At 38.4% G+C, this 22473-nt stretch overlaps 1 protein-coding gene across 1 annotated transcript in view; it reads left to right on the top strand.

Annotated features, from left to right (window-relative positions):
- LOC132824211 (protein inscuteable homolog) overlaps positions 1-22473 on the top strand; it is a 287434-nt gene that overhangs the window by 84731 nt on the left and 180230 nt on the right. The window contains exons 3-4 of the mRNA XM_060838515.1: positions 6286-6338; positions 11070-11193. Coding sequence (XP_060694498.1) covers positions 6286-6338; positions 11070-11193 — 177 coding nt within the window. The remainder of the gene's footprint in view (positions 1-6285; positions 6339-11069; positions 11194-22473) is intronic.

Below are 22473 nucleotides of genomic sequence, written 5' to 3' on the forward strand. Positions count from 1 at the left end.
ATATTTGGTCCAGCATTTCTGAATGTTGTTCTTGATCCTGATTGGACAAAAACAATGGTATTCACATTTAGGTGAGTTCTCCCTGCAGATTTTGTAACTTCTTACCTTTAGCAGCATAGAACAATCTAGTAATCCATGGAAACAGTTGTGGAGAAGATTGGCCCTCTTTTTTCAGCTGTAAACTCTATATTCTGTGATTTTGAAGTCCTGTAGTCACTTTTGGGGTAGTTGAGAGGTGAGATGTATGTGAGGTGATCGGGTGCCAGTTGGGTGAGTTAAGGGTGTCAGGTGGGTGAGACAGACTGGGTCTGGATTGCTAGATGGGATAGAGGAGTAAGTGATAAGGTGTAGGTGTGTGAATAGGATGGGTGAAGAGGGAATTGGATGCAACATGAGTGAGTTGGTGGAATGGCAGCTAAGTGGGAAAGTTCTCAGAGTCGGTCAAAAGTTTGGGTTCGGGGCAAATGTTGTGTCTGGGGTTGTATGCAGGATATTGTAGAGGGTTTATTGCTGGTCAAGGAATGTCAAGTCATTGTGTTTTTGTGGAGGGGAGATTAGGGCATAATCAGAATTGATGGAAATTGGTTAGAGGTGTGGGAATAACAGAGAACAGAAAGTAATTGAAGAGGCTTCAGTAGTTACCCAAGGTTATAGAAGACTTCAAGTGATTGGAAATCTTCTGACTGTCTGACTCTAGTGCAGAGCTAGTGTCTTTGTTGGAGAGTACCAAAATTTGGACAATTGCCTCAGGAAAATTCAACTTGCCAGGCAATTCAGGTGAGCTAGCTGCATCTAGGTTTCCATGTGATCTCAATACGCACCCCCAACCTGCACTGCCTCAACAGCTATCTCCCATTTCTAGATTGCTTTTTTAAACCAATTTCATAGATTAAATAACAATAATTGATGGACATTTTTGTTTAAAAATAGATCAGCTATGACAGCTGAAAATGAATGCTCCATGTTTGATTGAAGATGATATTTAAAGAATAATATTATTAAAGACTTTGAACAACCTAGATATGAGATTTGAAATATAATTGTGAATTAAAGAATGTCAGCTGATTATTGAGTGATTTAGTGATCTTGTCACTCCCATCCTAGTCAGAAAACAATTATGAGTATTGATTAGACTCTTCTTGATAAAGTACTTCCTGACACTAGTCATGAACTGGCCTACTGTTAACTTATTGCCTGCATCATTATTCAACTTGAAATAGTGTTCCAGATTTAACTTTGTTATTGTGCTTGTTTTATTCATTTCCATTCAGAGTTAAGGAGTCTAGAATCAGTTCTATTGTTACAAATAGGTTTTCTGATTTTCTGTGATTGTGTCTTGGATGTCTAGGATACAAGTAATGCTAGTTATATCAGCACAGTGGCCTCAATCTTACAACAGAAACAATTTAGTATTTGGATTGTTCGCATCATTGATTATTGATTTGCAATGACAGCATGTGTTAAACACAACATCTATAACTCCTGGATTTTTGTCAGTCTCACCCAACTACTCAATATCATTTATTGAATATTTTTGATGGCCATGTTTTCTTCTGATGTCTTGAATTTAATTCTGCACCATTCCTTTATTCATAAATTTTGTCATGCTCTTTTTGTAACTCGAGAGTAAAATACTGCAGATGCTACAAGTCTGAAATAAGAAATAGAAGATTCTGGAAATACTCAGCAGGACAGGCAGCATCTGCGCAGAAAAACAAAGATATTGGATGTTTCAGATTATTGAACTTTTGACACCAGGATTAACACTGAAAAGAGTTCAGACTGGAAAAATCAGTAAAGTTGGCAAGGAAATACAAATGATATGCTAGCCATTGAGCAATATACCCTACTTGAGCCCATTGATGAATCCTCAATATATATATAACTCAGTCAGTAATACAATTTGACCATCAGATAGCAATGATAAACATAGGCTTGATGTTAAATGCTGAAAATGCTCAAGTTCAGGAAAAATCATCAATATCACTTGTAATTTCTTTTATTTTACTTTGAAAGACTATCCTGCGACAGCAGCGGATTACCTTACACAGGGCAATGACTGTTGAGTAGGCACGGACATGTTCCCACTTCTGAGTTTGCCTCAGTTCTCCTGAGTAAACCTTCAACTACTTTACTTCACCTTGGGTGAGCCTTTGAACCACTATCCCGACATAATTTTGTAAGGACTCTCTTGCCTCGTAGTACAACCTTGCCTCATGATTACTCAGTCTTGCCTGATGGCTCTTCAGATTCAAAAGCACCTTCTGTCATGGATCAATGTCACAATCACTGTCACCATGTTTGATTATTTACTTTGTGCATTCTTCAGGAAATGATACAATATCAGGCCTGACTTTTTAGTAACTTCTTAGTATGTTTATTGTTACACTGCACTCATGTTGAGGCTACAGAGAAGGAAGCTCTGGTTGTACAGGATCAAACTTCCAACTGGAGTGCTAACAAAGAGTCTACTTACATAAACATCAAGTCCTATCACTATTTACTTCCTTTAGCCTTGGAATTTTCCAAGATCACTATGCTTTTCTAGTGCAAATCTCTTGCATGTTCCCAATGTTTTAACATTTACTATTGTTTTCTGTGCCTTCAGCTGATTAGGACATACCAAACGAGTATTTTGCATCAGTATTTACTGTGGAAAAGGACATGGAAGATATAGAATGTAGGGCAATAGATGGTGACATCTTGAAAAATGTCCATATTACAGGGGAGGAAATGCTGGATGTTTTGAAATGCATAAAAGTGGATAAATCTCCGGGATCTGATTGGGTGTACCTTAGAACTCTGTGAGAAACTAGGGAAGTGATTGCTGGGCCTCTTATTGAGATATTTGTATCATTGATAGATGTATCAAGTGAGATGCTGGAAGACAGGAGGTTGGCTAATGTGGTGCCACAGTAAGAAGGGTGGTAAGGACAAGCCAGAGAACTATAGACCAGTGAGCCTGATGTCAGTGGTGGGCAAGTTGTTGGAGTGAATCCTGAGGGACAAGATGTACATGTATTTGGAAAGGCAAGGACTGATTAGTCAACATGACTTTATGCATGGGAACTCATGTCTCACAAACTTGATTGAGTATTTTTGAACAAGTAACAATGAGGATTGACGAGGGCAGAATGGTAGATGTGATCTATATGGACTTCAGTAAGGTGTTCGACAAGGTTCCCCATGGGAGACTGGTTAGCAAAGTTAGATCTCATGGAATACAGGGAGAACTCACCATATGGATACAGAACTGGCTCAAAGGTAGAAGACAGAGGGTGGTGGTGGAGGGTTGTTTTTCAGACTGGAGGCCTGTGACCAGTGGAGTGTCACAAGGATCAGTGCTGGGTCCACTACTTTTCATCATTTATACAAATTAAGAGGTATAGTTCATATGTTTGCTGGTGACACCAAAATTGGAAGTGTAATGGACAGCAAAGAAGGTTACCTCAGATTACAACAGGATTTAGATCAGATAGGCCAATGGGCTGAGAAGAGGCAGATGGAGTTTAATTTAGATAAATATGAGGTGCTGCATTTTGGGAAAGCAAATCTTAGCAGGACTTATACACTTAATGGTAAGGTGTTCTGGAGTGTTGCTGAACAAAGAGACCTTGTAGTGCAGGTTCATAGCTCCTTGAAAATGGAGTTGCAGGTAGATAGGATAGTGAAGAAGGCATTTGGTATGCTTTCCCTTATTGGTCAGAGTATTGAGTACAGGAGTTGGGAGGTCATGTTGCGGCTGTCCAAGACATTGGTTAGGCCATAGTTGGAATATTGCGTGCAATTCTGATCTCCTTTCTATCAGAAAGATATTGCGAAACTTGAAAGGGTTCAGAAAAGATTTACTAAGATGTTGCCAGGGTTGGAGGATTTGAGCTATAGGGAGAGGTTGAATAGGCTAGGACTGTTTTCCCTGGATCGTCGGAGGCTGAGGGGTGACCTTATAGAGGTTTATAAATTCACGATGGGCATGGATTGGATAAATAGACAAAGTTAATTTCCCTGGGGTGGGGGAGTCCAGAACTAGAAGTCATTGGTTTAGGGTGAGAGGGGAAAGATATATAAGAGACCTAAGAGGCTACTTTTTCACTTGGTGGGTGGTATGTATATGGAATGAGCTGCCAGAGGAAGTGGTGGAGATTAGTACAATTGCAACATTGAAAAGGCATCTGGATGGGTATATGAATAGGAGGGGTTTGGAGGGATATGGGCCAGCTGCTGACAGGTGGGACTAGATTGGGTTGGGATTTCTGGTTGGCATGGATGAGTTGGACCGAAAAGTCTGTTTCCATCTCTGACTCTATGGCTCTATGATACGAGCTTTGGAATTCCTCAAGGTTCTCTACCTCTACACTCTCCTCATTCTCTAAGACCCTTGGCAAAATCTTCCAGTTAATCAAGCTACTGGTCATCTGTCCTAATATTGACATAGATGGTTCAGTTTTAAGTTATGTTTGATAATGCCTTGGGATACTTAATCTGAATAAAGAGTCTATCTAACTGCAAGTTGCCATTGTGGTCACGTACATTTCTTGTTTGAAAGGCTAATGCATCTGATTATATTGAAAATTATCATGTGATACTTCACAATTCAAAATCAGGGAAAATTGGTTCTCAATCCAAAAGAACAATTAAATACCTCATATTAATTGATAAGATTGTATTTATTTTTTTAATTCCTCTAATGCATAAAAGCTTGAAGGCTTACTTGAAAATTACTTTTGGCCTGAAATTTAATGTAGTATTTTTGTCAGGCTTGAGATATACCAAAGTGTAAATATGCTTTTAAACATAAATATTCTGTTCTTGTGGTAGAACAAAAAAACAGATAATTATGTGCCTCAGAAGGTCAGATATTCAGTTGTTGACATTGTAGACTTCAGCTCAGTAGGTTCACAATTATTATTTTTCTACCACAAGGACAGAATATTAGTGTTTAAAAACACATTTACACTTTTGTAATCTCAAGCCCGACAAAGATATTTATGTGTGCAGGAACAAAATGATTCAATGTTCTGTTTAATTAACTGAATTACTTAACATTAATGCAGCAGCAAACATGGTGTTAAAATTTGAAGCAAATTTACATCAAAGCTCATAGTATTGTATCCTTTCACTGACTCATTATATCTGGACAGTCTTTTGTAAGGTGTTTTAATGCAGCAATTATTTTGTAAGCTTATGTTTTTCTAATTATCTTTTATTTTACTCCTGGCCTTATAATGACACTATTGTTGATCAGGTACGACTTCATGAATGTTAGCAGTTCTCTTCTTTCCTGTCAAAGTGGAAATTGTTTGTGTATAAACTTAGACTGTGAATGTAGACTTGCTGCTCAGCTATGGATGGCATCACCATTAAGTCTGATCTCCTTCTTTAACATTCATATAAAGTCTTTTCGCTTAAGTTCATACAAATGCATTTTTCAGTATCTTATCAAATATTGTCAGAAGCTGATTTTCTTCACTTCATTTGTTAAGTTGTGTTTATATCAATTGTGGAGATTGACTGTTTGCTTGCATAAGAACACTTAAGTCACAATGAAACCTTTTTGATCCATGTGCACTGTGTGTGACTTTGCAGGGATTCTGTGAATGTCTGAAGATCAAAGTAGCAATGGCTTAGATGGCACATTGGAAGAAATGTCAATGTTTTATACAAAGCTTGTCGCTACTCTCACATTGAATTCAAATTAATTGGAACTTATTTTCATTGTCTACAATCCTCAAAATGTGTCTTAACCATAATTGCAAACGGTGGTAGTTTCAATGTGATGTTTCTTTCAAGCAACACATTGTACAATTTCTCTGCCAAATTTGTGCCATACAATGTTGAATTAAACATAATTTGTATGGAAGATTCTTCCATGCTTGAAATGGGCTGGCAATTGTATAAGTGAATTTCACAGAGTCCTACCGTCAGCAGAGAAAGGAGACATTCATCCCAGTCTGACTTTGATTTTTTAACCAGATTGTCTTGACAATGGAAATTATATTATAAAATTATGCTCAATGGTATCTGACATACAACTTAATCTATTTCAAATAAGAAACAAAACTAAGACCAATATCTTTTGCAGATTATGCATGTTGCAATTTCTGTGTCTTCAATATTAGATTAGCGGAATTAATAATGAGCATTACTCAAAACACAACAATGAAATATTCAAAGACCAACACATGTGAGAAGACTTTAACTGCAAATAGCTGTACATATTGTGTTGTACTGGCAATACTTTTACTGCACGTCAATTGTAACGTGTTTGTTTTTGTTTCTCTGCAGTTTGAAACGATTTTATTAGAGAAGTGCTGTCACCTGACTACAATAACCGAGAGGTAAATTTTGACTTCCCCAGCTTCCACTGAGATCTCTAGTTTGAACTCGGTCATTGTTTGACATGTCGAATATGATCCTTCTGCTTTGTTATTCACTACTAATATTCCTATCTCTGATATAAATTGAATAAAATATGATTGTTCTAGTCCTAAACTTCATTCAACAATTGGAAGATGACCTTTTTTTGATTAAGTTTATCAGATTTATTCAAAGTTTTAAGTTTACCATAAAATTGAGAGCAGCTATAGAGTCCTTTGAAACTAAATTATTTGAAAATGGATTCTAAGATTTGTCCATGAACCCATAAATTGTTAGTTTGTTAATGAATGCTTAAATGTGGAACTTTTTCCCAAAGTTGGAATTGACACTAATCACTCCACTGTTATACCTTGTTACAGTGTCCAGAGTTATGTTATAGTAAGTGTTATACTTCAATATGTTTGCTGCATATTCTGATTAGTTCCAACATTGTTAGGGTGGGTTGTGAGAGTATGCAGGAGAAGAAGATGAGGAGGAGGAACTGGTGCAGGATTTTGGGATTTCTACCTCCAGAGTCCTTGATCCCAGGGAAGGTCTCGTACTGATTTAAATGTTGATTTATTTTTCAATTTTTATTGGTTCCTGAGATGTGGACACCGCAGACGGTGAAAAAACGGGAGTGAAGTGCCACCAATGGACTGCAGTTCTTTGGGTATATGGATACCCAGAATGCTGTTAGGGAGGGAATTCCAGGATTTTGATCTAGCGATAATGGAAGAACAATAATGTAGTTCTAAATCAGGATGGTGTCTGGCTTTAAGGAGAATTTACAGATGCTGTGCATCTGTTGCTGTTGTCCCATTACGTGGTTGTAGATTTAGAAGGTACTGTTGAAGGAGCCTTGGTTGGTTGCTGCTAATATGACGGGTCTTCACCAAATGGAGACATGCATCAGCTGTCCAACTGATGGGTGAGACCCCCGCTTTGTCTGTTAAATTCTGTCCAATATCATTCAAACAACATTCAATGCATCATGACACTTTATACCCAGCACCATTAGCATCTTTGGGTCAACATTGACTCGAACTACACCAATGATCCTGGTGACAGAAACAAGACAGGAAGTGATATCATCATCTAAAAGGCTCATCAAAACTAATTGGTTCTTTCAAAATAATCCAAGTAGTCCTACTCCCTTTGTTTTATCAAAAACCTGGCATCTTTTCTACATTTATTAATCTATTCCTTTTTGAAGAGTATAACCGAATTTATATTGACAACTCTATCAGGCACTCTATTCCAAATTCTAACTAGTTGTTTCTGTAAAAGGTTTTTCCTCGTGTTTCTCTGGTTGTTTGGCCAATCTCCTTTATCTGTGCACTCTGGTCATCGGTGTTTTGGCTGTTTCAATCAGTTTCTCTTTATTTATCTAAAACCTTCAAGATTTTAAACATGTTACAAATTTTATACATCTGACCCAGCATTTAAATCTACAGGACTGAAAAATATCAGTGGGAAACAAAACTTTAAGGCACAGATATGAAAATTTACTGAGCCAAATATATTCCAACTCCCTAGAGACACACATCAAAATTTTGACCAGCCTTCTTTGTGACAGTCCTACAGCAATCCTGTTTTAGTACAGAGCAAGGCTATTCTTACACCAGATCAACCTTTTTAACTTATTTACAATTAATTTGAAATGCAGGAAATTATAGAAATTATCTGAATCTACTAATTGATATATGAAGAATTTAGTAAATGTTTCAATAGTATTGTGATCATTCTGTGAAAATCTGTGAAAACATCATTTTACTGGCATTGAGACAGTGTAAAATTACAATGGTGACTGTATATCAACATTGTTGAAAAGCTGACTTTGACCTTGATATTATAGGTCTAGTGTCTTCGAGGTCGACAGCACAGAAAAAAAACCTTCAGCCCATCAAGTTTGTGCCATTTATAAAGAGCCGTCTAACTATTCTAATCCCATTCTCCAACATTTGGACCAGAGCCTTGTATGCCTTGGTGTCACAAATGTATATCTAAATACATTTCTAAAATCCACTTCCTAAAAATTGAGGTATTGACTTACTCTTCTTTAAAACTGCCACATCACATTCTCAATAAGCAAGTCTTCAACCTACAGTTCTTGTCAACTAATGTCCCATCACCAACCTCCCTTTCCTCTCTAAAGTTCTTGAACACTTTTTTGTCATATCCTATATTTATTCACCTCTTACCTGAATTCCAGGATTACAATCAATCTGGATGCTGCCCTGTCATAGCAAAAATTTCTCTGATCAAAGTAATTATCACTCTAACCGGCAGTGAGTTCCAATTCCTCTCATCCTCTTTAAACCACCTGCCCTTTATCAGAAATGGGAGTCCGTTAGCTGAGTTGGCTGAACGTTGTTTTTTGGTAAAGAGTGACATCAGCAGTATGGGTTCAATTCCCACACCAGCTGAGATTACCCTGAAGGACTCTGCTTCTCAGCTTCTCCCATTACCTGCAGTGTGGTGACTCTCAAGTTAAACCAATACCATCATCTATCTCTAAGGAAAGAGCAGCCCTATGGCATGGTAAGACTATGGCAGCTTTGCCTTCCCTTTTTACCTTATGACTATGCCCCTTAGTCATTGATTCCTCCACCAAGGGGAAAAGTTTCTTCCTGTCTACCCTATCAATGCCCTTTATAATTTTCTATATTTCAATCATGTTCCCCTTCAGTTTCCACTGCTCCAAGGAGAATGACCCTAGTTTATCCAAACTTTCTTCGCAACTGAAACTTTGCAGTCCTAGGAAATCTCTTTTGTACCCTCTCCAGTGCAATCACATGCTACCTATAATGTGATTCTAGACCCATGTACGATACTATAGGTGTGGCCTAATCAACATTTGATACAGTTCTATTTTAATCTCTCTGTTCTTTAACTCAATGCCTTAACTAATAAAGGCACTTTTCCCAAGTGTCTTTTTAACCACATTATCTATCTGTCCTATTTCCTTAAGGGACTGGTGGACATGCACACCAAGGTCCCTCTGTTCCTTGGTATTTTTCAAGGATCTACCACTCATTATATAATCCCTTGCCTTTTTGACCTACCCAAATCCATCACCTCACATTTATCTGGATTGCACAAAGTTAAAGATCGCACAACACCAGGTTATAGTCCAACAGGTTTAACTGGAAGCACTAGCTTTCAGAGCATTGCTTCTTCATCAGGTGGTTCATCAGGTCCACAACCACCTGGTGAAGCAGAAGCACTCCGAAAGCTAATGCTTCCAATTAAATCTGTTGGACTTTAACCTGATGTTGTGCGATTTTTTAATTTTGTACACCCCAGTCCAATAATGCCATCTCTAAATCATGTCGATTATTTGGATTGAATCATGTTTGCCACTAATCAGACAATCTAGCCAACCAATCAAAATGCTCCTTTAATGTAAGAACACTGTATATATGTATCACAAACAACAAGGGTACCAATATTGATCCCTACAAAATTCTACTACAAATAGGCTTCCAGTCACAAAAGCAATCTCCCCCCCACCAAATCTATCAACCCCTATTTCCTGCCACTCAGCCTGTTCTGCAATCAATTAGCCAATTTTTCTTGGAGACCAGAATTCCATATGGCATCTTATTAAAAGACTTACTGAAGCTTGAGTAGATTACGTTGAATGCATTTCCCTCATCTACACACCTAGTCACCTCTTTGAAATATTCAGTCAAGTTGGTCAGATTTGACCTTTCCCTAACAAAACCATGTTAACTGGGTTAATGCCTGCTTCTCCAATTGCAGATTAATTCTGTCCCATCAATAATTTCTCTACCACTATGGTAGATTGTCTGCAGTTTTCTGGTTTATCTCTTGTTCTTTTCTTGAATAATGGTACCACCTCCAGTCGTAAGAGTGGCACAGTTCTTACTATTGGGTCAAATGGGGAAGTAAAAAGTGAGGTCTGCAGATGCTGGAGATCAGAGCTGAAAATGTGTTGCTCTGGCCCGAAACGTCGAATTTCCTGTTCCTTGGATGCTGCCTAACCTGCTGTGCTTTAACCAGCAACACATTTTCAGCTCAAATGGGGAAGTGTACTGAATGAAAAGGCAGCACAGAGGGCATACAGTGTCTCTGGTATTTGGATTGTCGTGGGTGAGGGAGATTGGGAAAGATGTTACAGGCAATAGTGAGAGTAGTAGAGCATGAACCTTGGTGGGAGGTAACTACAGTAACATTGATTGAGTGACTTTGTGGTGTTAGAAGGAAGAGTTCCACTTACATAGCCATCTTTCTACAACACTGTGCATTTCTCTAGATGCTTTACCCCAGTTGTCAACTTTGTACCAGACTGGCATGATATGTTATGTAGCCTCCACTATTGGTCCTGGGATAAGAGATAATCCCATCTTAGCACTACCCTATCCTACAAGACATCCAGACCTTCCCCACATAGTAGGTCACCAATTTCCCTATGTTGGCCATGACCAGGGCAAATGTCAGGAATCATGCAGGGCAGCTTTGGACTGATGGTGCCTATTCTACATTATTCAGTCTCCTGTAAGATTCTACATGTAGAGTTGATTTGTTGTAATAATGTGAACATTGATACCAGAATATTATTGTGATATTTGTATTGTTAAAACAGTTTTTGTAATTCTTCCTGATATATTGAAAATTATTCCCAAAGGTTAATTTCATTTGTACCATTATTGTAATTTAACCTTTTGCATGTTATTTCCTTACAGCTATGTGCATGATGAAGATGAAACAACAGTTTCCTCTGTGAAAACTGAGATTGTTGATACCCTAACATCATTTAGCCAGTCATTCAGTCAGATGGTGGAACTAGCATTAACCCATGAAATACAGGTCAGTACCATGTTGTAAATTATAGGACTTTTATAGCTCTCTTTAATTTGTAGGAGAGGTAGATCAATTCAGTTAAAACACTTTTTGAAGGCAAATTCTTCATCATTAATGTGATCAAAGTTTGTGAGAAGATTTGTAGCTCGGGTGCTCGTTGTTGTGGTTCTGTTGTGGTTGTGAGATTAATTGCTCCCCCTTAATTCTCAGGAATGGGCATATGTATGAGTGTCAAAAATTTAAATTATTTAAATATAAATTCAAGGACTTTATTAAAAATATAATTTTTACTTGTAGGATCCCTCTGTCTTAAAGCCATTCTTAGCTGCGTTAAATCTTGAAGAAAACACAATAATGTGTGGGTACTTCTATTTTGTTAATGTAATGATTCAGTTGAGGCTGAAAATATCTGGAAGATATGATTTGGTACAAAGTTGATTGAAATGTACTGAGATATGTTTACATGTCAAAGAATAGAAAGTTGCTTTAAATATCTAGTTCATGGTTAATGTTAATAGTTTAGAGTTAATTTTTACTTTTTAAAGATTAAAGCTGTAAAGCAAAGGTATTTAAAGTAGTAAGTTTTAGAGAATGCCAGCTCATCTAAAGAATTGGTATTTCTGTGGATTACTCATGTTTGTTTTAATAAAGTCAGAGAAATAAAGCATTAAAATAGAAGGTGTCAGTTCACTAAAGAAGAATTAGACAAGCGTTGTCTTCAATCTTTGCAGCAATAGCTGTTTAGAGATTTTTGTTTTGAGAGATGCAGTTAAATTAATTTTCAAGCCCTTACTGAATCCTGTACAATGGTAAAATCTATTTACTTGATAAGATCAAAGAAGAAATTGTAAATGAGGGATAATTAATCTAAAGGCCAGTTTGAGGATGCAGCCGAACAAGCTATATCATTATGGACTTGATGGAGCTAAGGAAGGTTTGTTGGTTTCAGGCAGATATTTCTGTAGAGGCAGTTTGTTTCTAGGGCCTCTGATCGGTTTCTGTTGCTCAAATATTGAATGTGGGGCATGCCAGTGTTCTCTGCAATTCTTCTTCAATTGGATAAACCTAAAGATTAAACAGCTGGTGTAAAAAAAACCCTGCTGATCTACAGAGAACAATCAAAGGAGCATGACCAACTGAGATAGTCTTACAAAGAGTCCGTATGGACCTAATAGCCTGAATAGCCTCGTATTTCCCTGGTACTGTAACAAACTGACTCCACACATCAGTTCCTAGTATATTTCTTATTCAGTTGCTTGCAATGTCACCACGTAATTTACTTTACACAGCAATGAGAGTACATCAGGACCAAACTTTCTCTAGCTACATGGTATCCAGAAGTAGAGATCTTGTAGTTTTATGACCTTTGATGTGCACATGGTGAGGGAGTGTGGGTGCATGGTGCGATCTACCATCAGAGTCTCCATGATTGTTCAGTTAGTTGTGATTTATGTGTTGGACACCACAAAGTAACACTTTTGCTTTATCATGTTGCTTTGCCATTTTTTTCTGCTGTTACTCAATCTTCTTAGATGGTGGTGACAACTTGAGAATGGTCTGTGGTACATATAAGCTATGACATATCATACTTTTGACTGATATGTTTGCAAACTCAACCAAGTCTGAGGTGAATCAATATGTGTAAAGTATTAAGATACGAATAGGTTGTTCAACTGTTTACTCCTCCAACTTAGACTATCCTCTGTGACCTTATGAAATTTTCAACTCAATTGTAGGTTGCGCCATGTTATATCGTAATGAATTCTGTAGCTTGCTTGGAACTCTATGCACTGAATGAAATCAAATGCAGCCTATTGCCTATAGTGGCAGTCTACAACAGTCCTCATTTTGTAAACCACCTGTCTAGAATGTCAATGATTGAGATGGTGGTTATGGAATTTGCTTGTACTTCTTCAAAGAATTCACCTTAGAGTTGTTACTATGGTTTTGATAGACATTGAGTTGTCGATAAAGGTGCAGGATCTGATTTAACAGATTTTATTTAAAGAGTGGACAAGCTATACAGTTTCTAATAAACTCTACTACATTGCATTCTATTGTTAGTGACCAGACTCCTACAGGGGATTGTTGTTTCATCATAACATACAAACATTCTTCAATTCAGGATACAGTAGGGTAGCATGCAGTTGACATGAAATCAGACTCAGTCTATAGCCTATGGGCATCTCTGATATTATGTGGTACATTTATTGTGCTTAAAAATGTGTTGCTGGAAAAGCGCAGCAGGTCAGGCAGCATCAAAGGAGCAGGAGAATCAACGTTTCGGGCATAAACCCTTCTTCAGGAATTTATTATGCTACATTTATTGTAGCATTTATTGTGCTACAAGCTGCTGACTGAACAATGGTGAGGCCTGATTCTCAAGCTGAATTGGATCGGCATCAGGTAGCTGTCAGCATTTGGTTGCATGGGTATCCAAAGTCCACATCCATGTCAATTCTACCCCAACCTGTTTTGCTCATCAAATGTGAGCTAACAGAAAACGATTGACGTACCTATGAACTTGCTTTCCAATTTGTTCTATTTCCAAACAATCATGCAAAAAGCTCCTCTCTGATCTCTAGCTGATGTCAATTTGTACAGAAATAAGTGGAGCAAACACACTGGAGCAATACAGGGCACCGGAATTGATGTCAGCACATCCACATCACAGAAACAGATCAATGTTTTCTGGTCTCATTACAAAGCAATCAAAGTAGGGGCAAGAAAAGAAGACATTTCACCTCCAGAGTATTCATTGAACATTTAACTAATGTACTTTGAGAAGAACAAAAACAAAATTTAGTTCCCCTGCTGTGGAATGTGCGCATTGAAGGAAATTGCTTCATACTTCCTCCATAAATTCGGTGACCATAAAACACGCCATATAAAAACACTACTTGTGACCATAACTATACACCATACAAATACATTATTTTCATTCAGGAGCAAATATTTATTTTGTAAAATCAGGTTGCATTCCATTATATTTGTAGGAATTTCACTGATGCATCATTGCCAAATTATTAGCCTAGTGCTCTTATAATGTGGTCTATTATAACTTGCTGAAAATGTGTTTCTGGAAAAGCTCAGCAGGTTAGGCAGCATCCAAGGAACAGGAGATTCGACGTTTTGGGCATAATGAATGAATCCTGAAGAAGGGCTTATGCCCAAAACGGCGAATCTCCTGTTCCTTAGATGCTGTCTGACCTGCTGAGCTTTTCCAGCAACACATTTTCAGCTCTGATCTCCAGCATCTGCAGACCTCACTTTCTCCTCTATTATAACTTGAGCCTGCTGTCTCCGCCTTTAAACTTAACGTGAATAGTTTTTTCTTGATTTCACTATTCTTATTGTCATATATGTGTCATTTAACTGCATTACATTGAATACAAGAAGAGTATAGACCAGGTCTGAATAAATTGTTGGTGAACATTGAGGAATGAATCAATTGGTCTGAGTCTATTTCTTAGTGAGTCAATGAACAATTTGACATGAGACAAGACAATAGCAGCTTGACTTTGATGAATGACTATTAGAGACAATCCCACTTCAATAACAGAAATAAGAGGGCAACATAAAATAACAGAAGTAAAGCTGCTCATGGAGTGGATTGATGGTTGAAAAAGCAGACAGTGAACGTAACTTTATACAATATGTTCAACGATCCATGTTAGTTACTTTACAATTTTGTGTAGCAAAACATTCTAGATATATTAAAATATAAAGGGCCTGATTTAAACATTGGCCAGACAATGGAACAAATAACACAATTGCAAATCCACCTGATATCCTCTTTGATATGGACTTCTTTTATTGCAGATGGAAACAGGAAACCTATGTTCAATGTGGCACATTGTTTTAGAGGAACACAAAAACTTTTGGCATTAATGCATTAAAACTCATATTAATGGGATAGAAACAATTGTAGAAGTTAGGGTGCTTTATGCCTACTTTTGTTTGTGCATCGGGGTCCTAGATATATCATCAAACCTCTTATCTGACACAGCAGGGTGTTTGGATCACTCTTGTGAAGGAGCTAAACAAAATAATGGGTAGGTGAATCACTTCTGGGAATTTAATGTTAAGTTCATGACCATAAATTGGGAGCACAATGATCCTAGTCCCATCTAACAGTATTCTTGAAAAGTAGCTTTCTGAGTTCATTAATAAAATGGTATTACCTTTTGAAGTTGTTGAAGACTTTGTGACATGAGAGCTTTTCATTTTGAATGTTAATGTTAGTTTAATGAATTGGCTATGTAAATGGGATAAATTGAAATGTTCTTCCAATTAAATATTATTTATATAACACTAAATAACAATATAAATCCTGAGCCATAATGAATAGATTAATATTGAATATCAATATGATTTTAAAAGGACCTGAAGGGTAACCTTTTCATGCAGAGGGTTATGTGTGTATGGAACGAGCTGCCAGAGGAGGTAATGGAAGTGGATACAATTACAACATTTAAAAGACAACTGGATGGGTACATGAATAGGAACGGATTAGAAGGATATGGGCCAATTGCTGGCAAATGGGACTAGATCAGACGAGGACGTCGAGTTGGCGTGGACAGGTTGGAGCATAGAGTTAATTTCTATGCTGTATAACTCTATGACTCTGTGTGACCTACAGGGGAACCTCGATTATCCAAATGTGATGGGCAGGCACTATTTCATTCAGATAATTGATTATTCAGTTAATTAATTTAATGCCTTTCCTCTGGGGTTCTGAGTTATTAAACTCTGCTCCTTGTTCTGGAGACTGCAGCAGCACACAGCGCGCGAGGCCCCGCGCCCCCCCCCCCCCCCCCCACTCCTAACACCATCCAACAACACTTCCTGCCCCAAACCCGTCCAACACCATTCCCCTCAACAACTCCCATCCCAACCCAGTCCAAAACCTCCCCCATCCCCATCGCTGACCCCAACACCCGTCTATCCCAAACTCCGACCAACACTGCCCTCGCCCCAACACCGCCCACCATCCCGTCCAACATCGCCCCCAAGACACCCATCCCCAACCCCGTTCAACAGTGCTCCCGCCCCTAACACTCCCCATCCCCAACCCTGTTCAATATCAACCCCCGCCCCCAAAACTGCTCCCGCCCCGTCCAATACCACCCCTACCCCAACATCCCCAACCCCGTTCAACAACACCCCCCACCCCCAACACCGCCCTCCCCCTCCCCCGCATGACACCCCATACACACCCTCCCCCTCTCTGGTGCAGCTGGACTGGACACCAACAACAAGACTGCTGTAGTTGCCCTTGTGGTGTAAGTCTCTAAATAGTGTGCGTGAGTGCACTCACACGCACAAATGTAGCCACAGCCATATACACAACTTTTTATTGCAACATTTTGACAGGTTCCACCTTTGTCCTGTACAGGACAATGATGGAGAGATTATCTGGGGAAGGGGGGTTTATGGTACACTGCTGTATAAAACTCCAGGCAAAGTGTGTGGAGAGAGAGAGAGGGCAGGCAGTCAGTCATTTGGCGACAGTGCCTATTTAATCACCGTAAACAAAAGACACAATCACTGTTGGAGACAAGTCTTTGCTGTAATATTTTCATCGGGTCCTTGAGAGATCTGCTTCGGATAATCTGATTTTCGGATAATTGGTATTCGGATAATCGAGGTTCCTCTATATCCCACTACTAGAGAGGAACCTAAGTTTGCCAATATCCCTGAGAACCATAGGGCTGCTCTCTCATTAGGGAGAGATAACTGGTGGTGAATTTAACCTGAGTGTCACCATGCATCAGGTGAGGAGAAAGATTGAAACCATGTTGTTCACATCACTCTGCATTGCAAACCATCCATCCAGCTAACTGAGCTAACCAATCCCCAAGAGAGGATAACCTATCAAAATACTAACATAAATTCCACTTTCAATTTCAAGTACATTTTATATTAGAAATAAATATATCACACCTCATTATAATTGATTCAGTGATTAAAACAGCTTCTCTAATATTTTAGGAATGCAATGACTTCCTTTTTTAAAATGTCTTGCATTGACACAGACAAGATAATATAGGAAATGGGGATTATTAGAGCAATAGCATATGACATCATTGCTATTTTTAACAGCAGAATTTAAGGAGTAAAGCCCATTTTTAAAGAGACTAATATCATATATCCAGTGTATAATCTAATTGTAAAATCTTGAAATTCCAACAGAAAATAGAAAATGAGATTATTTATTGTTAATTCAACACATCTATTTGCTGCAATAATGACATAGTCAATGCTACTTTTGGTGATAAAGCTCAGGGTTATTTATACGTGAATGCTTTGTAGGAAGTGCCTTTGCACTCTGTTAGCTGTTTTCTATTCTTTTATAACGTTTTAGGAACATCAATGTTCAGACAATGCATTGTCTGACTCCCAGCATGTTCTAATAGGAATTTCTTTGGTCTTCATGTTACTGAGAATATCCTAAACGAAATCTTGCTTTTCGATTTTCTTTTCATTGCTGATAACAACAAAATATGTTTAATGCAATTAACTTACATTAATAATTAATTTATTAAAGAAGAGGCTAAAGGTCTCCTTCTCAGACCTGAATTAACTTGTATTCTTGTAATCATCAGTCTCAATCAGTTTATCCCATCTGTCACCTGGTGACTACATGGCTGAAAATAGTCAGACTGAGTTTGTAAAACATTAATCCTTGAACCATTAGCAAACACCATTGTCTTCATGATGTCTGGAATCTTCAAAATCCATAGAAATCATACACCTTCTCTCTCTTTATCCATACCTCATTTAATATCTGGCTTATATACTGATACTGCTATGTCCTAAACTGGCGATGCCAATCCTTTCTATTGGTGATGGTGCCTCTTGCTGTAAGAGATCATGGGTGCAGGTCAATCTCTGGAAGCTTGCTCTATTGGCTGTTTTTACAGCAGAGATTAGTTCACAGACCTAACTTGTCTCCTCCTTTTTAGTAGAGCTAATGAAGGGGTTCAGAATGTGCTCTTCTATGGTTACCATCAAAAGACTCATGTTCCTGAAATTACAAATTTTGTATCACTGTGATATTTGAATATAATTTGTATAGGATCATGACAACAAACTTGTGAGAGGGATGGAGGTTCCACTTAATGGAAGAGATCATGATTCTTGATCATGATCATGGCATAATGAGTATGTGGTTGCTCTCAATAGTTAGCACTGCTGCCTCACAATACTAAAGAGCTAGGTTCCATTCTAGCTGTGGGCAATTGTGTAGAATTTGCACATTCTCCTTGTGTCTGCATCGTTCTGAAGGTGGGCAAATTAGATGGATTGGCTATTTGAGATGCAGGGTTATAGGGTCGGGAATGGGTTGCTCTTTGGAGGGTTGATGGGGACTTGAAGCCTTCCATGAGTTTTCAATAGTCAAATAGTGCTGTGTCAATTATTTCCAGGAAAATGTACACTTGTCCTAAAATCAGAAGTGCACACACATTTCTTTTTGCCCTCTTTTACCTGGTTTTGCACCACATGGAAGAGGTCAGTTTTCAAAGTGTCCTGAACTGATAATGTACTGACATACAACTATTTCTGAAAATGTAGGTTCAGCAAAGCCTAAAATCTTCCAATACCAGAAATATTAAGAACATTAATCTCTTTTAGTGATCCTCACAATGATTTTTATTTTGAATAGTCCTTACTGAGCTCTGACCCAATATTGAACCAATCTGTTGCTTGTCTCCATACACCTGAATTGTTTGGATGTGTCCAGTGGGATTAAACAGCTGAATTTTGTTTTATTTGTTCATTGGATATGTGTGTCGCTGGCTAGACCAACATTTATTGCCGATCCATAATTACCCAGAGCGTAGTCAAGAGTCAACCACATTGTTGTGGGTCTATAGTCAGAAGCAGCCAGATTAGGTAAAGATGTCAGATTTCCTTCCCTAAAGCACATTAGTGAAACAAATGATCTTCTTTAATACAATTCCAGATTTTCAAAATTAAATACAAGTTTCACTATCTGACATGATGGGATTCAGATCTCTGTCCTCAAACCATTGGCCTGCTGTTCTCAATTACTAGTCCAGTGCCATTACCTCTAAGTTGCCACCTCCTCGATTAACCTTTGCAAAGGGAGTACTTTGCAATATAATAGAAGAAGGATAGCAAAAGAGGCAAACAGAGAATCAGGCACTATTGGAGCAGAGGTAAAAACAATGACTGCAGATGCTGGAAACCAGATTCTGGATCAGTGGTGCTGGAAGAGCACAGCAGTTCAGGCAGCATCCAACGAGCAGTGAAATCGACGTTTTGGGCAAAAGCCCTTCATCGGAACAATTGGAGAAGACAATACCTCATTCCCTATTAGCACGTGGGTTGTGCTATACAGATATTTACACTTTTAGCTCTGATTTTATTTTCTGTCATTGGAGAATAAATTACAAATTTGCGTGAGAATAAATGGTCTGTGCAAATGAAGCTGCTGAGCAACAGGCACACTCAGCTATGTGGCACCAGGGTATTACTGAGGATAGGAACTTACCATTCGTAAGTATGAGGTACTGAGAAATGATAAGGATGGAAAATATAAGTGTGGGTGGCAGTACTGATCAAAGATACTATTTTCGGACTGAAGAATGATGATGTGTTGATGTGGTCAAAGAGAAAATCTATTTGGTTAGAATTAAAGCAAAAATAGCGGAAATATTCTGCTACTGGGTGCATGTTAAATGCCACCAAAAGTGAGAAGGAGATAGTGGTGTAAATTTGCAAGAAAATTCCAAAGAGTATTGCAGAAAATACTAAGTAATTATAATGTGTCATCTCAATTATCCTAATAAAGGTTGGGCTACTAACAGTGTAAAGGGCAATGCGGTGGAAAAATTCATTAAATGCTCAAAAAGGAACTTTTACATCAGTTCCTCCAGTGAAGAACAAAGCTGTGCTGGATCTAGATCTAAGAAATGAAGTGGGACAAGTAGAGTATGCTTCAAAAAGAGAATATTTAGACAATAATCCTTACCATAGCATAAGGTTTAAAATTTCTTCAAACACGGACCAGGAACAATCGAGTGTGGAGCAGAACTAGCTTCGGCAAGTCGAAATGACAAGGTTAAGTCCTCTCAAAAATTAATAGGAAAATAGTAATTAAACATTAGAAGCTTCTGGAGAAGATGACCCAGTTAGACAAGACCAGGCCACCTGATGAAGGAGCGGCACTCCAAAAGCTAGTGTGCTTCCAATTAAACTTGTTGGACTATAACCTGGTGTTGTGTGATTTTTAACAATTAGAGAATAGATTCATTCCTATGAGGCAGAAAAGAAAGACATTAATCGTAGTGCTCCATGGATGCTTAGGGACCAGGGAGACAAAATTTCATTCTAGACCACTGCTAATTTTGGCATCAGGGCTGCCGGTTATAAGGAAAAAATAGTGTTGGTGTTGCACCTGTCTAATTCTATTTGGTGCAATGTTGAAATCTGTATTATTGAGGGATAGAGCATAAGAGTTTGTAGACTATGATGATACTGTCTAATCTGCCATTGGTGCTCTGTTTGCCACTCAGAGAGCGAGAGAGAGACCTCTGCTGCCTTTCTTCAGGAACCACAAGCCAATCAAGCACTGTTGAAGCCAGCAGTGAGGGCTTTTGTCACACAGTGGTAGTGTTCCTATCTGAGTCACGAGACCCAGGTTTAAGTCACACTTATTTCAAACATGTGTAAAAATGTCACTAAAAAGGTTGATCAGAAAATAACTTGAAGCCAACAGTGAGCCTTTGAACACAATGAGTGTTGTGTAAAGACATGAGGAGGATAATGTCAATGATTGCATTAAGAACCACCTTATATGATGTCACATGGACTAGGGAGGGAGATAGCTTCAGTTCTTGGAGGAGTAAGACCTAACATAAAGGTCTCCTTCATAGTGTGAGTAAGCAATGTCAATCATACTCACGTGACTTACAGCTAGATGCAATAACTACACCTTGTTTAAGACAAGAGCCACTTCTCATTTAATGACCAGGTAATTTTCCTCCATCACACAAGACTAAGATTTAATGTTAATCTAGAATTTATATTTCTGTGACCTACATTGTTAATGTTAGCAGCACCTGACTTAACTACTCATTGAGCTGCAGCTCTGCTGCCCTTATTAGTAACAAATTTATTAGATGGATTTCACAGCATGATCAGCTGCAATGTGGATTCATCTTGAGAATGAGAATCCTGAAGGCAGGTGTCTTGTGTACTGAGAGCTGCCAGCCATCCAAAGGTCAGCAGTGCTGCTTGGCAGGCAGTGGCTGCTGTGGAAAGAGCAGTTAAAGGAGTATCAGGAGTATGGAGCAAGCCAAGGTTCAGGTAAGTAGTGTGGAGAACATGGGGTTTTCATGGGCACTAGGGCTGCTGGTTATAAGGAAAAAATTGTATTGGTGTTGCAGCTGTCTAATTCTATCTGGTGCAATATTGAAATCTGTATTATTGAGGGATAGAGCATATGAGTTTGCAGATTATAATGATACTGTTTAATCTGCCATTGGTGCCCTATTTGCCACTCAGAGAGCTGGAGAGAGACCTCCAGTGAAGGGGCCAAGGTGGTCGGTAGCAAGGGCAAGGTGTAGTGCTCTCAGTGAACCCTCCTATCCTGATGAGTTCCTTCATCAGGTATGGTGACAGGTTCATTTACAACTGGACCCCAGTAGGGGTGGGCTGAGATCCTAAAATGGTCTTTAGTTGGCGTCAACATAAGAGCTTCAAATAATGGCAAGATGGTGTTGATGTACACCTCCATCCCAGCTCCTTAAATTTACTGCCTGCCTCCAAGCTGATCGCTGCCTGTTAACTCTTTCTCTATCCACAGAAGCTACCTGTGCAGTCAACTATTTCAGCAATTTTTGCTTTTACTTCAGATTTCTGGCATTCAAATTATTATATTTCTGCTCTCTATTAGCCCATTCATTGAGATGGAAAAGAGAAAATAATTAAGTCTCAGTTCCCAATAACCATGAATAGCAGATGGCATTTAAGAAGTTAAAAACAAATGATCCCTATTCTCGTTAGCCACTTCTGAAAGAAGTTCTCTTCCATTCATTTGCAGGTCTTACATTCAGCTGTAGGAATGATTGAACTTTTGACACCTGCAGCAACTTAATCTTTTCAGAGCTAAGAATTCATTTGCCTCTCAGAAAACTAATATATTGTATAGATAATTTGAAGTCTGTCTTATTATGTGTATTCCCAATGGGATGGGAATGGCAAGCTTCAATGAATAGTGAATTATCTGAAAATTATATAGTTAGAGGTGATGTT

This window comes from Hemiscyllium ocellatum, chromosome 18, assembly GCF_020745735.1.
Source record: "Hemiscyllium ocellatum isolate sHemOce1 chromosome 18, sHemOce1.pat.X.cur, whole genome shotgun sequence".
Lineage (NCBI taxonomy): Eukaryota > Metazoa > Chordata > Chondrichthyes > Orectolobiformes > Hemiscylliidae > Hemiscyllium > Hemiscyllium ocellatum.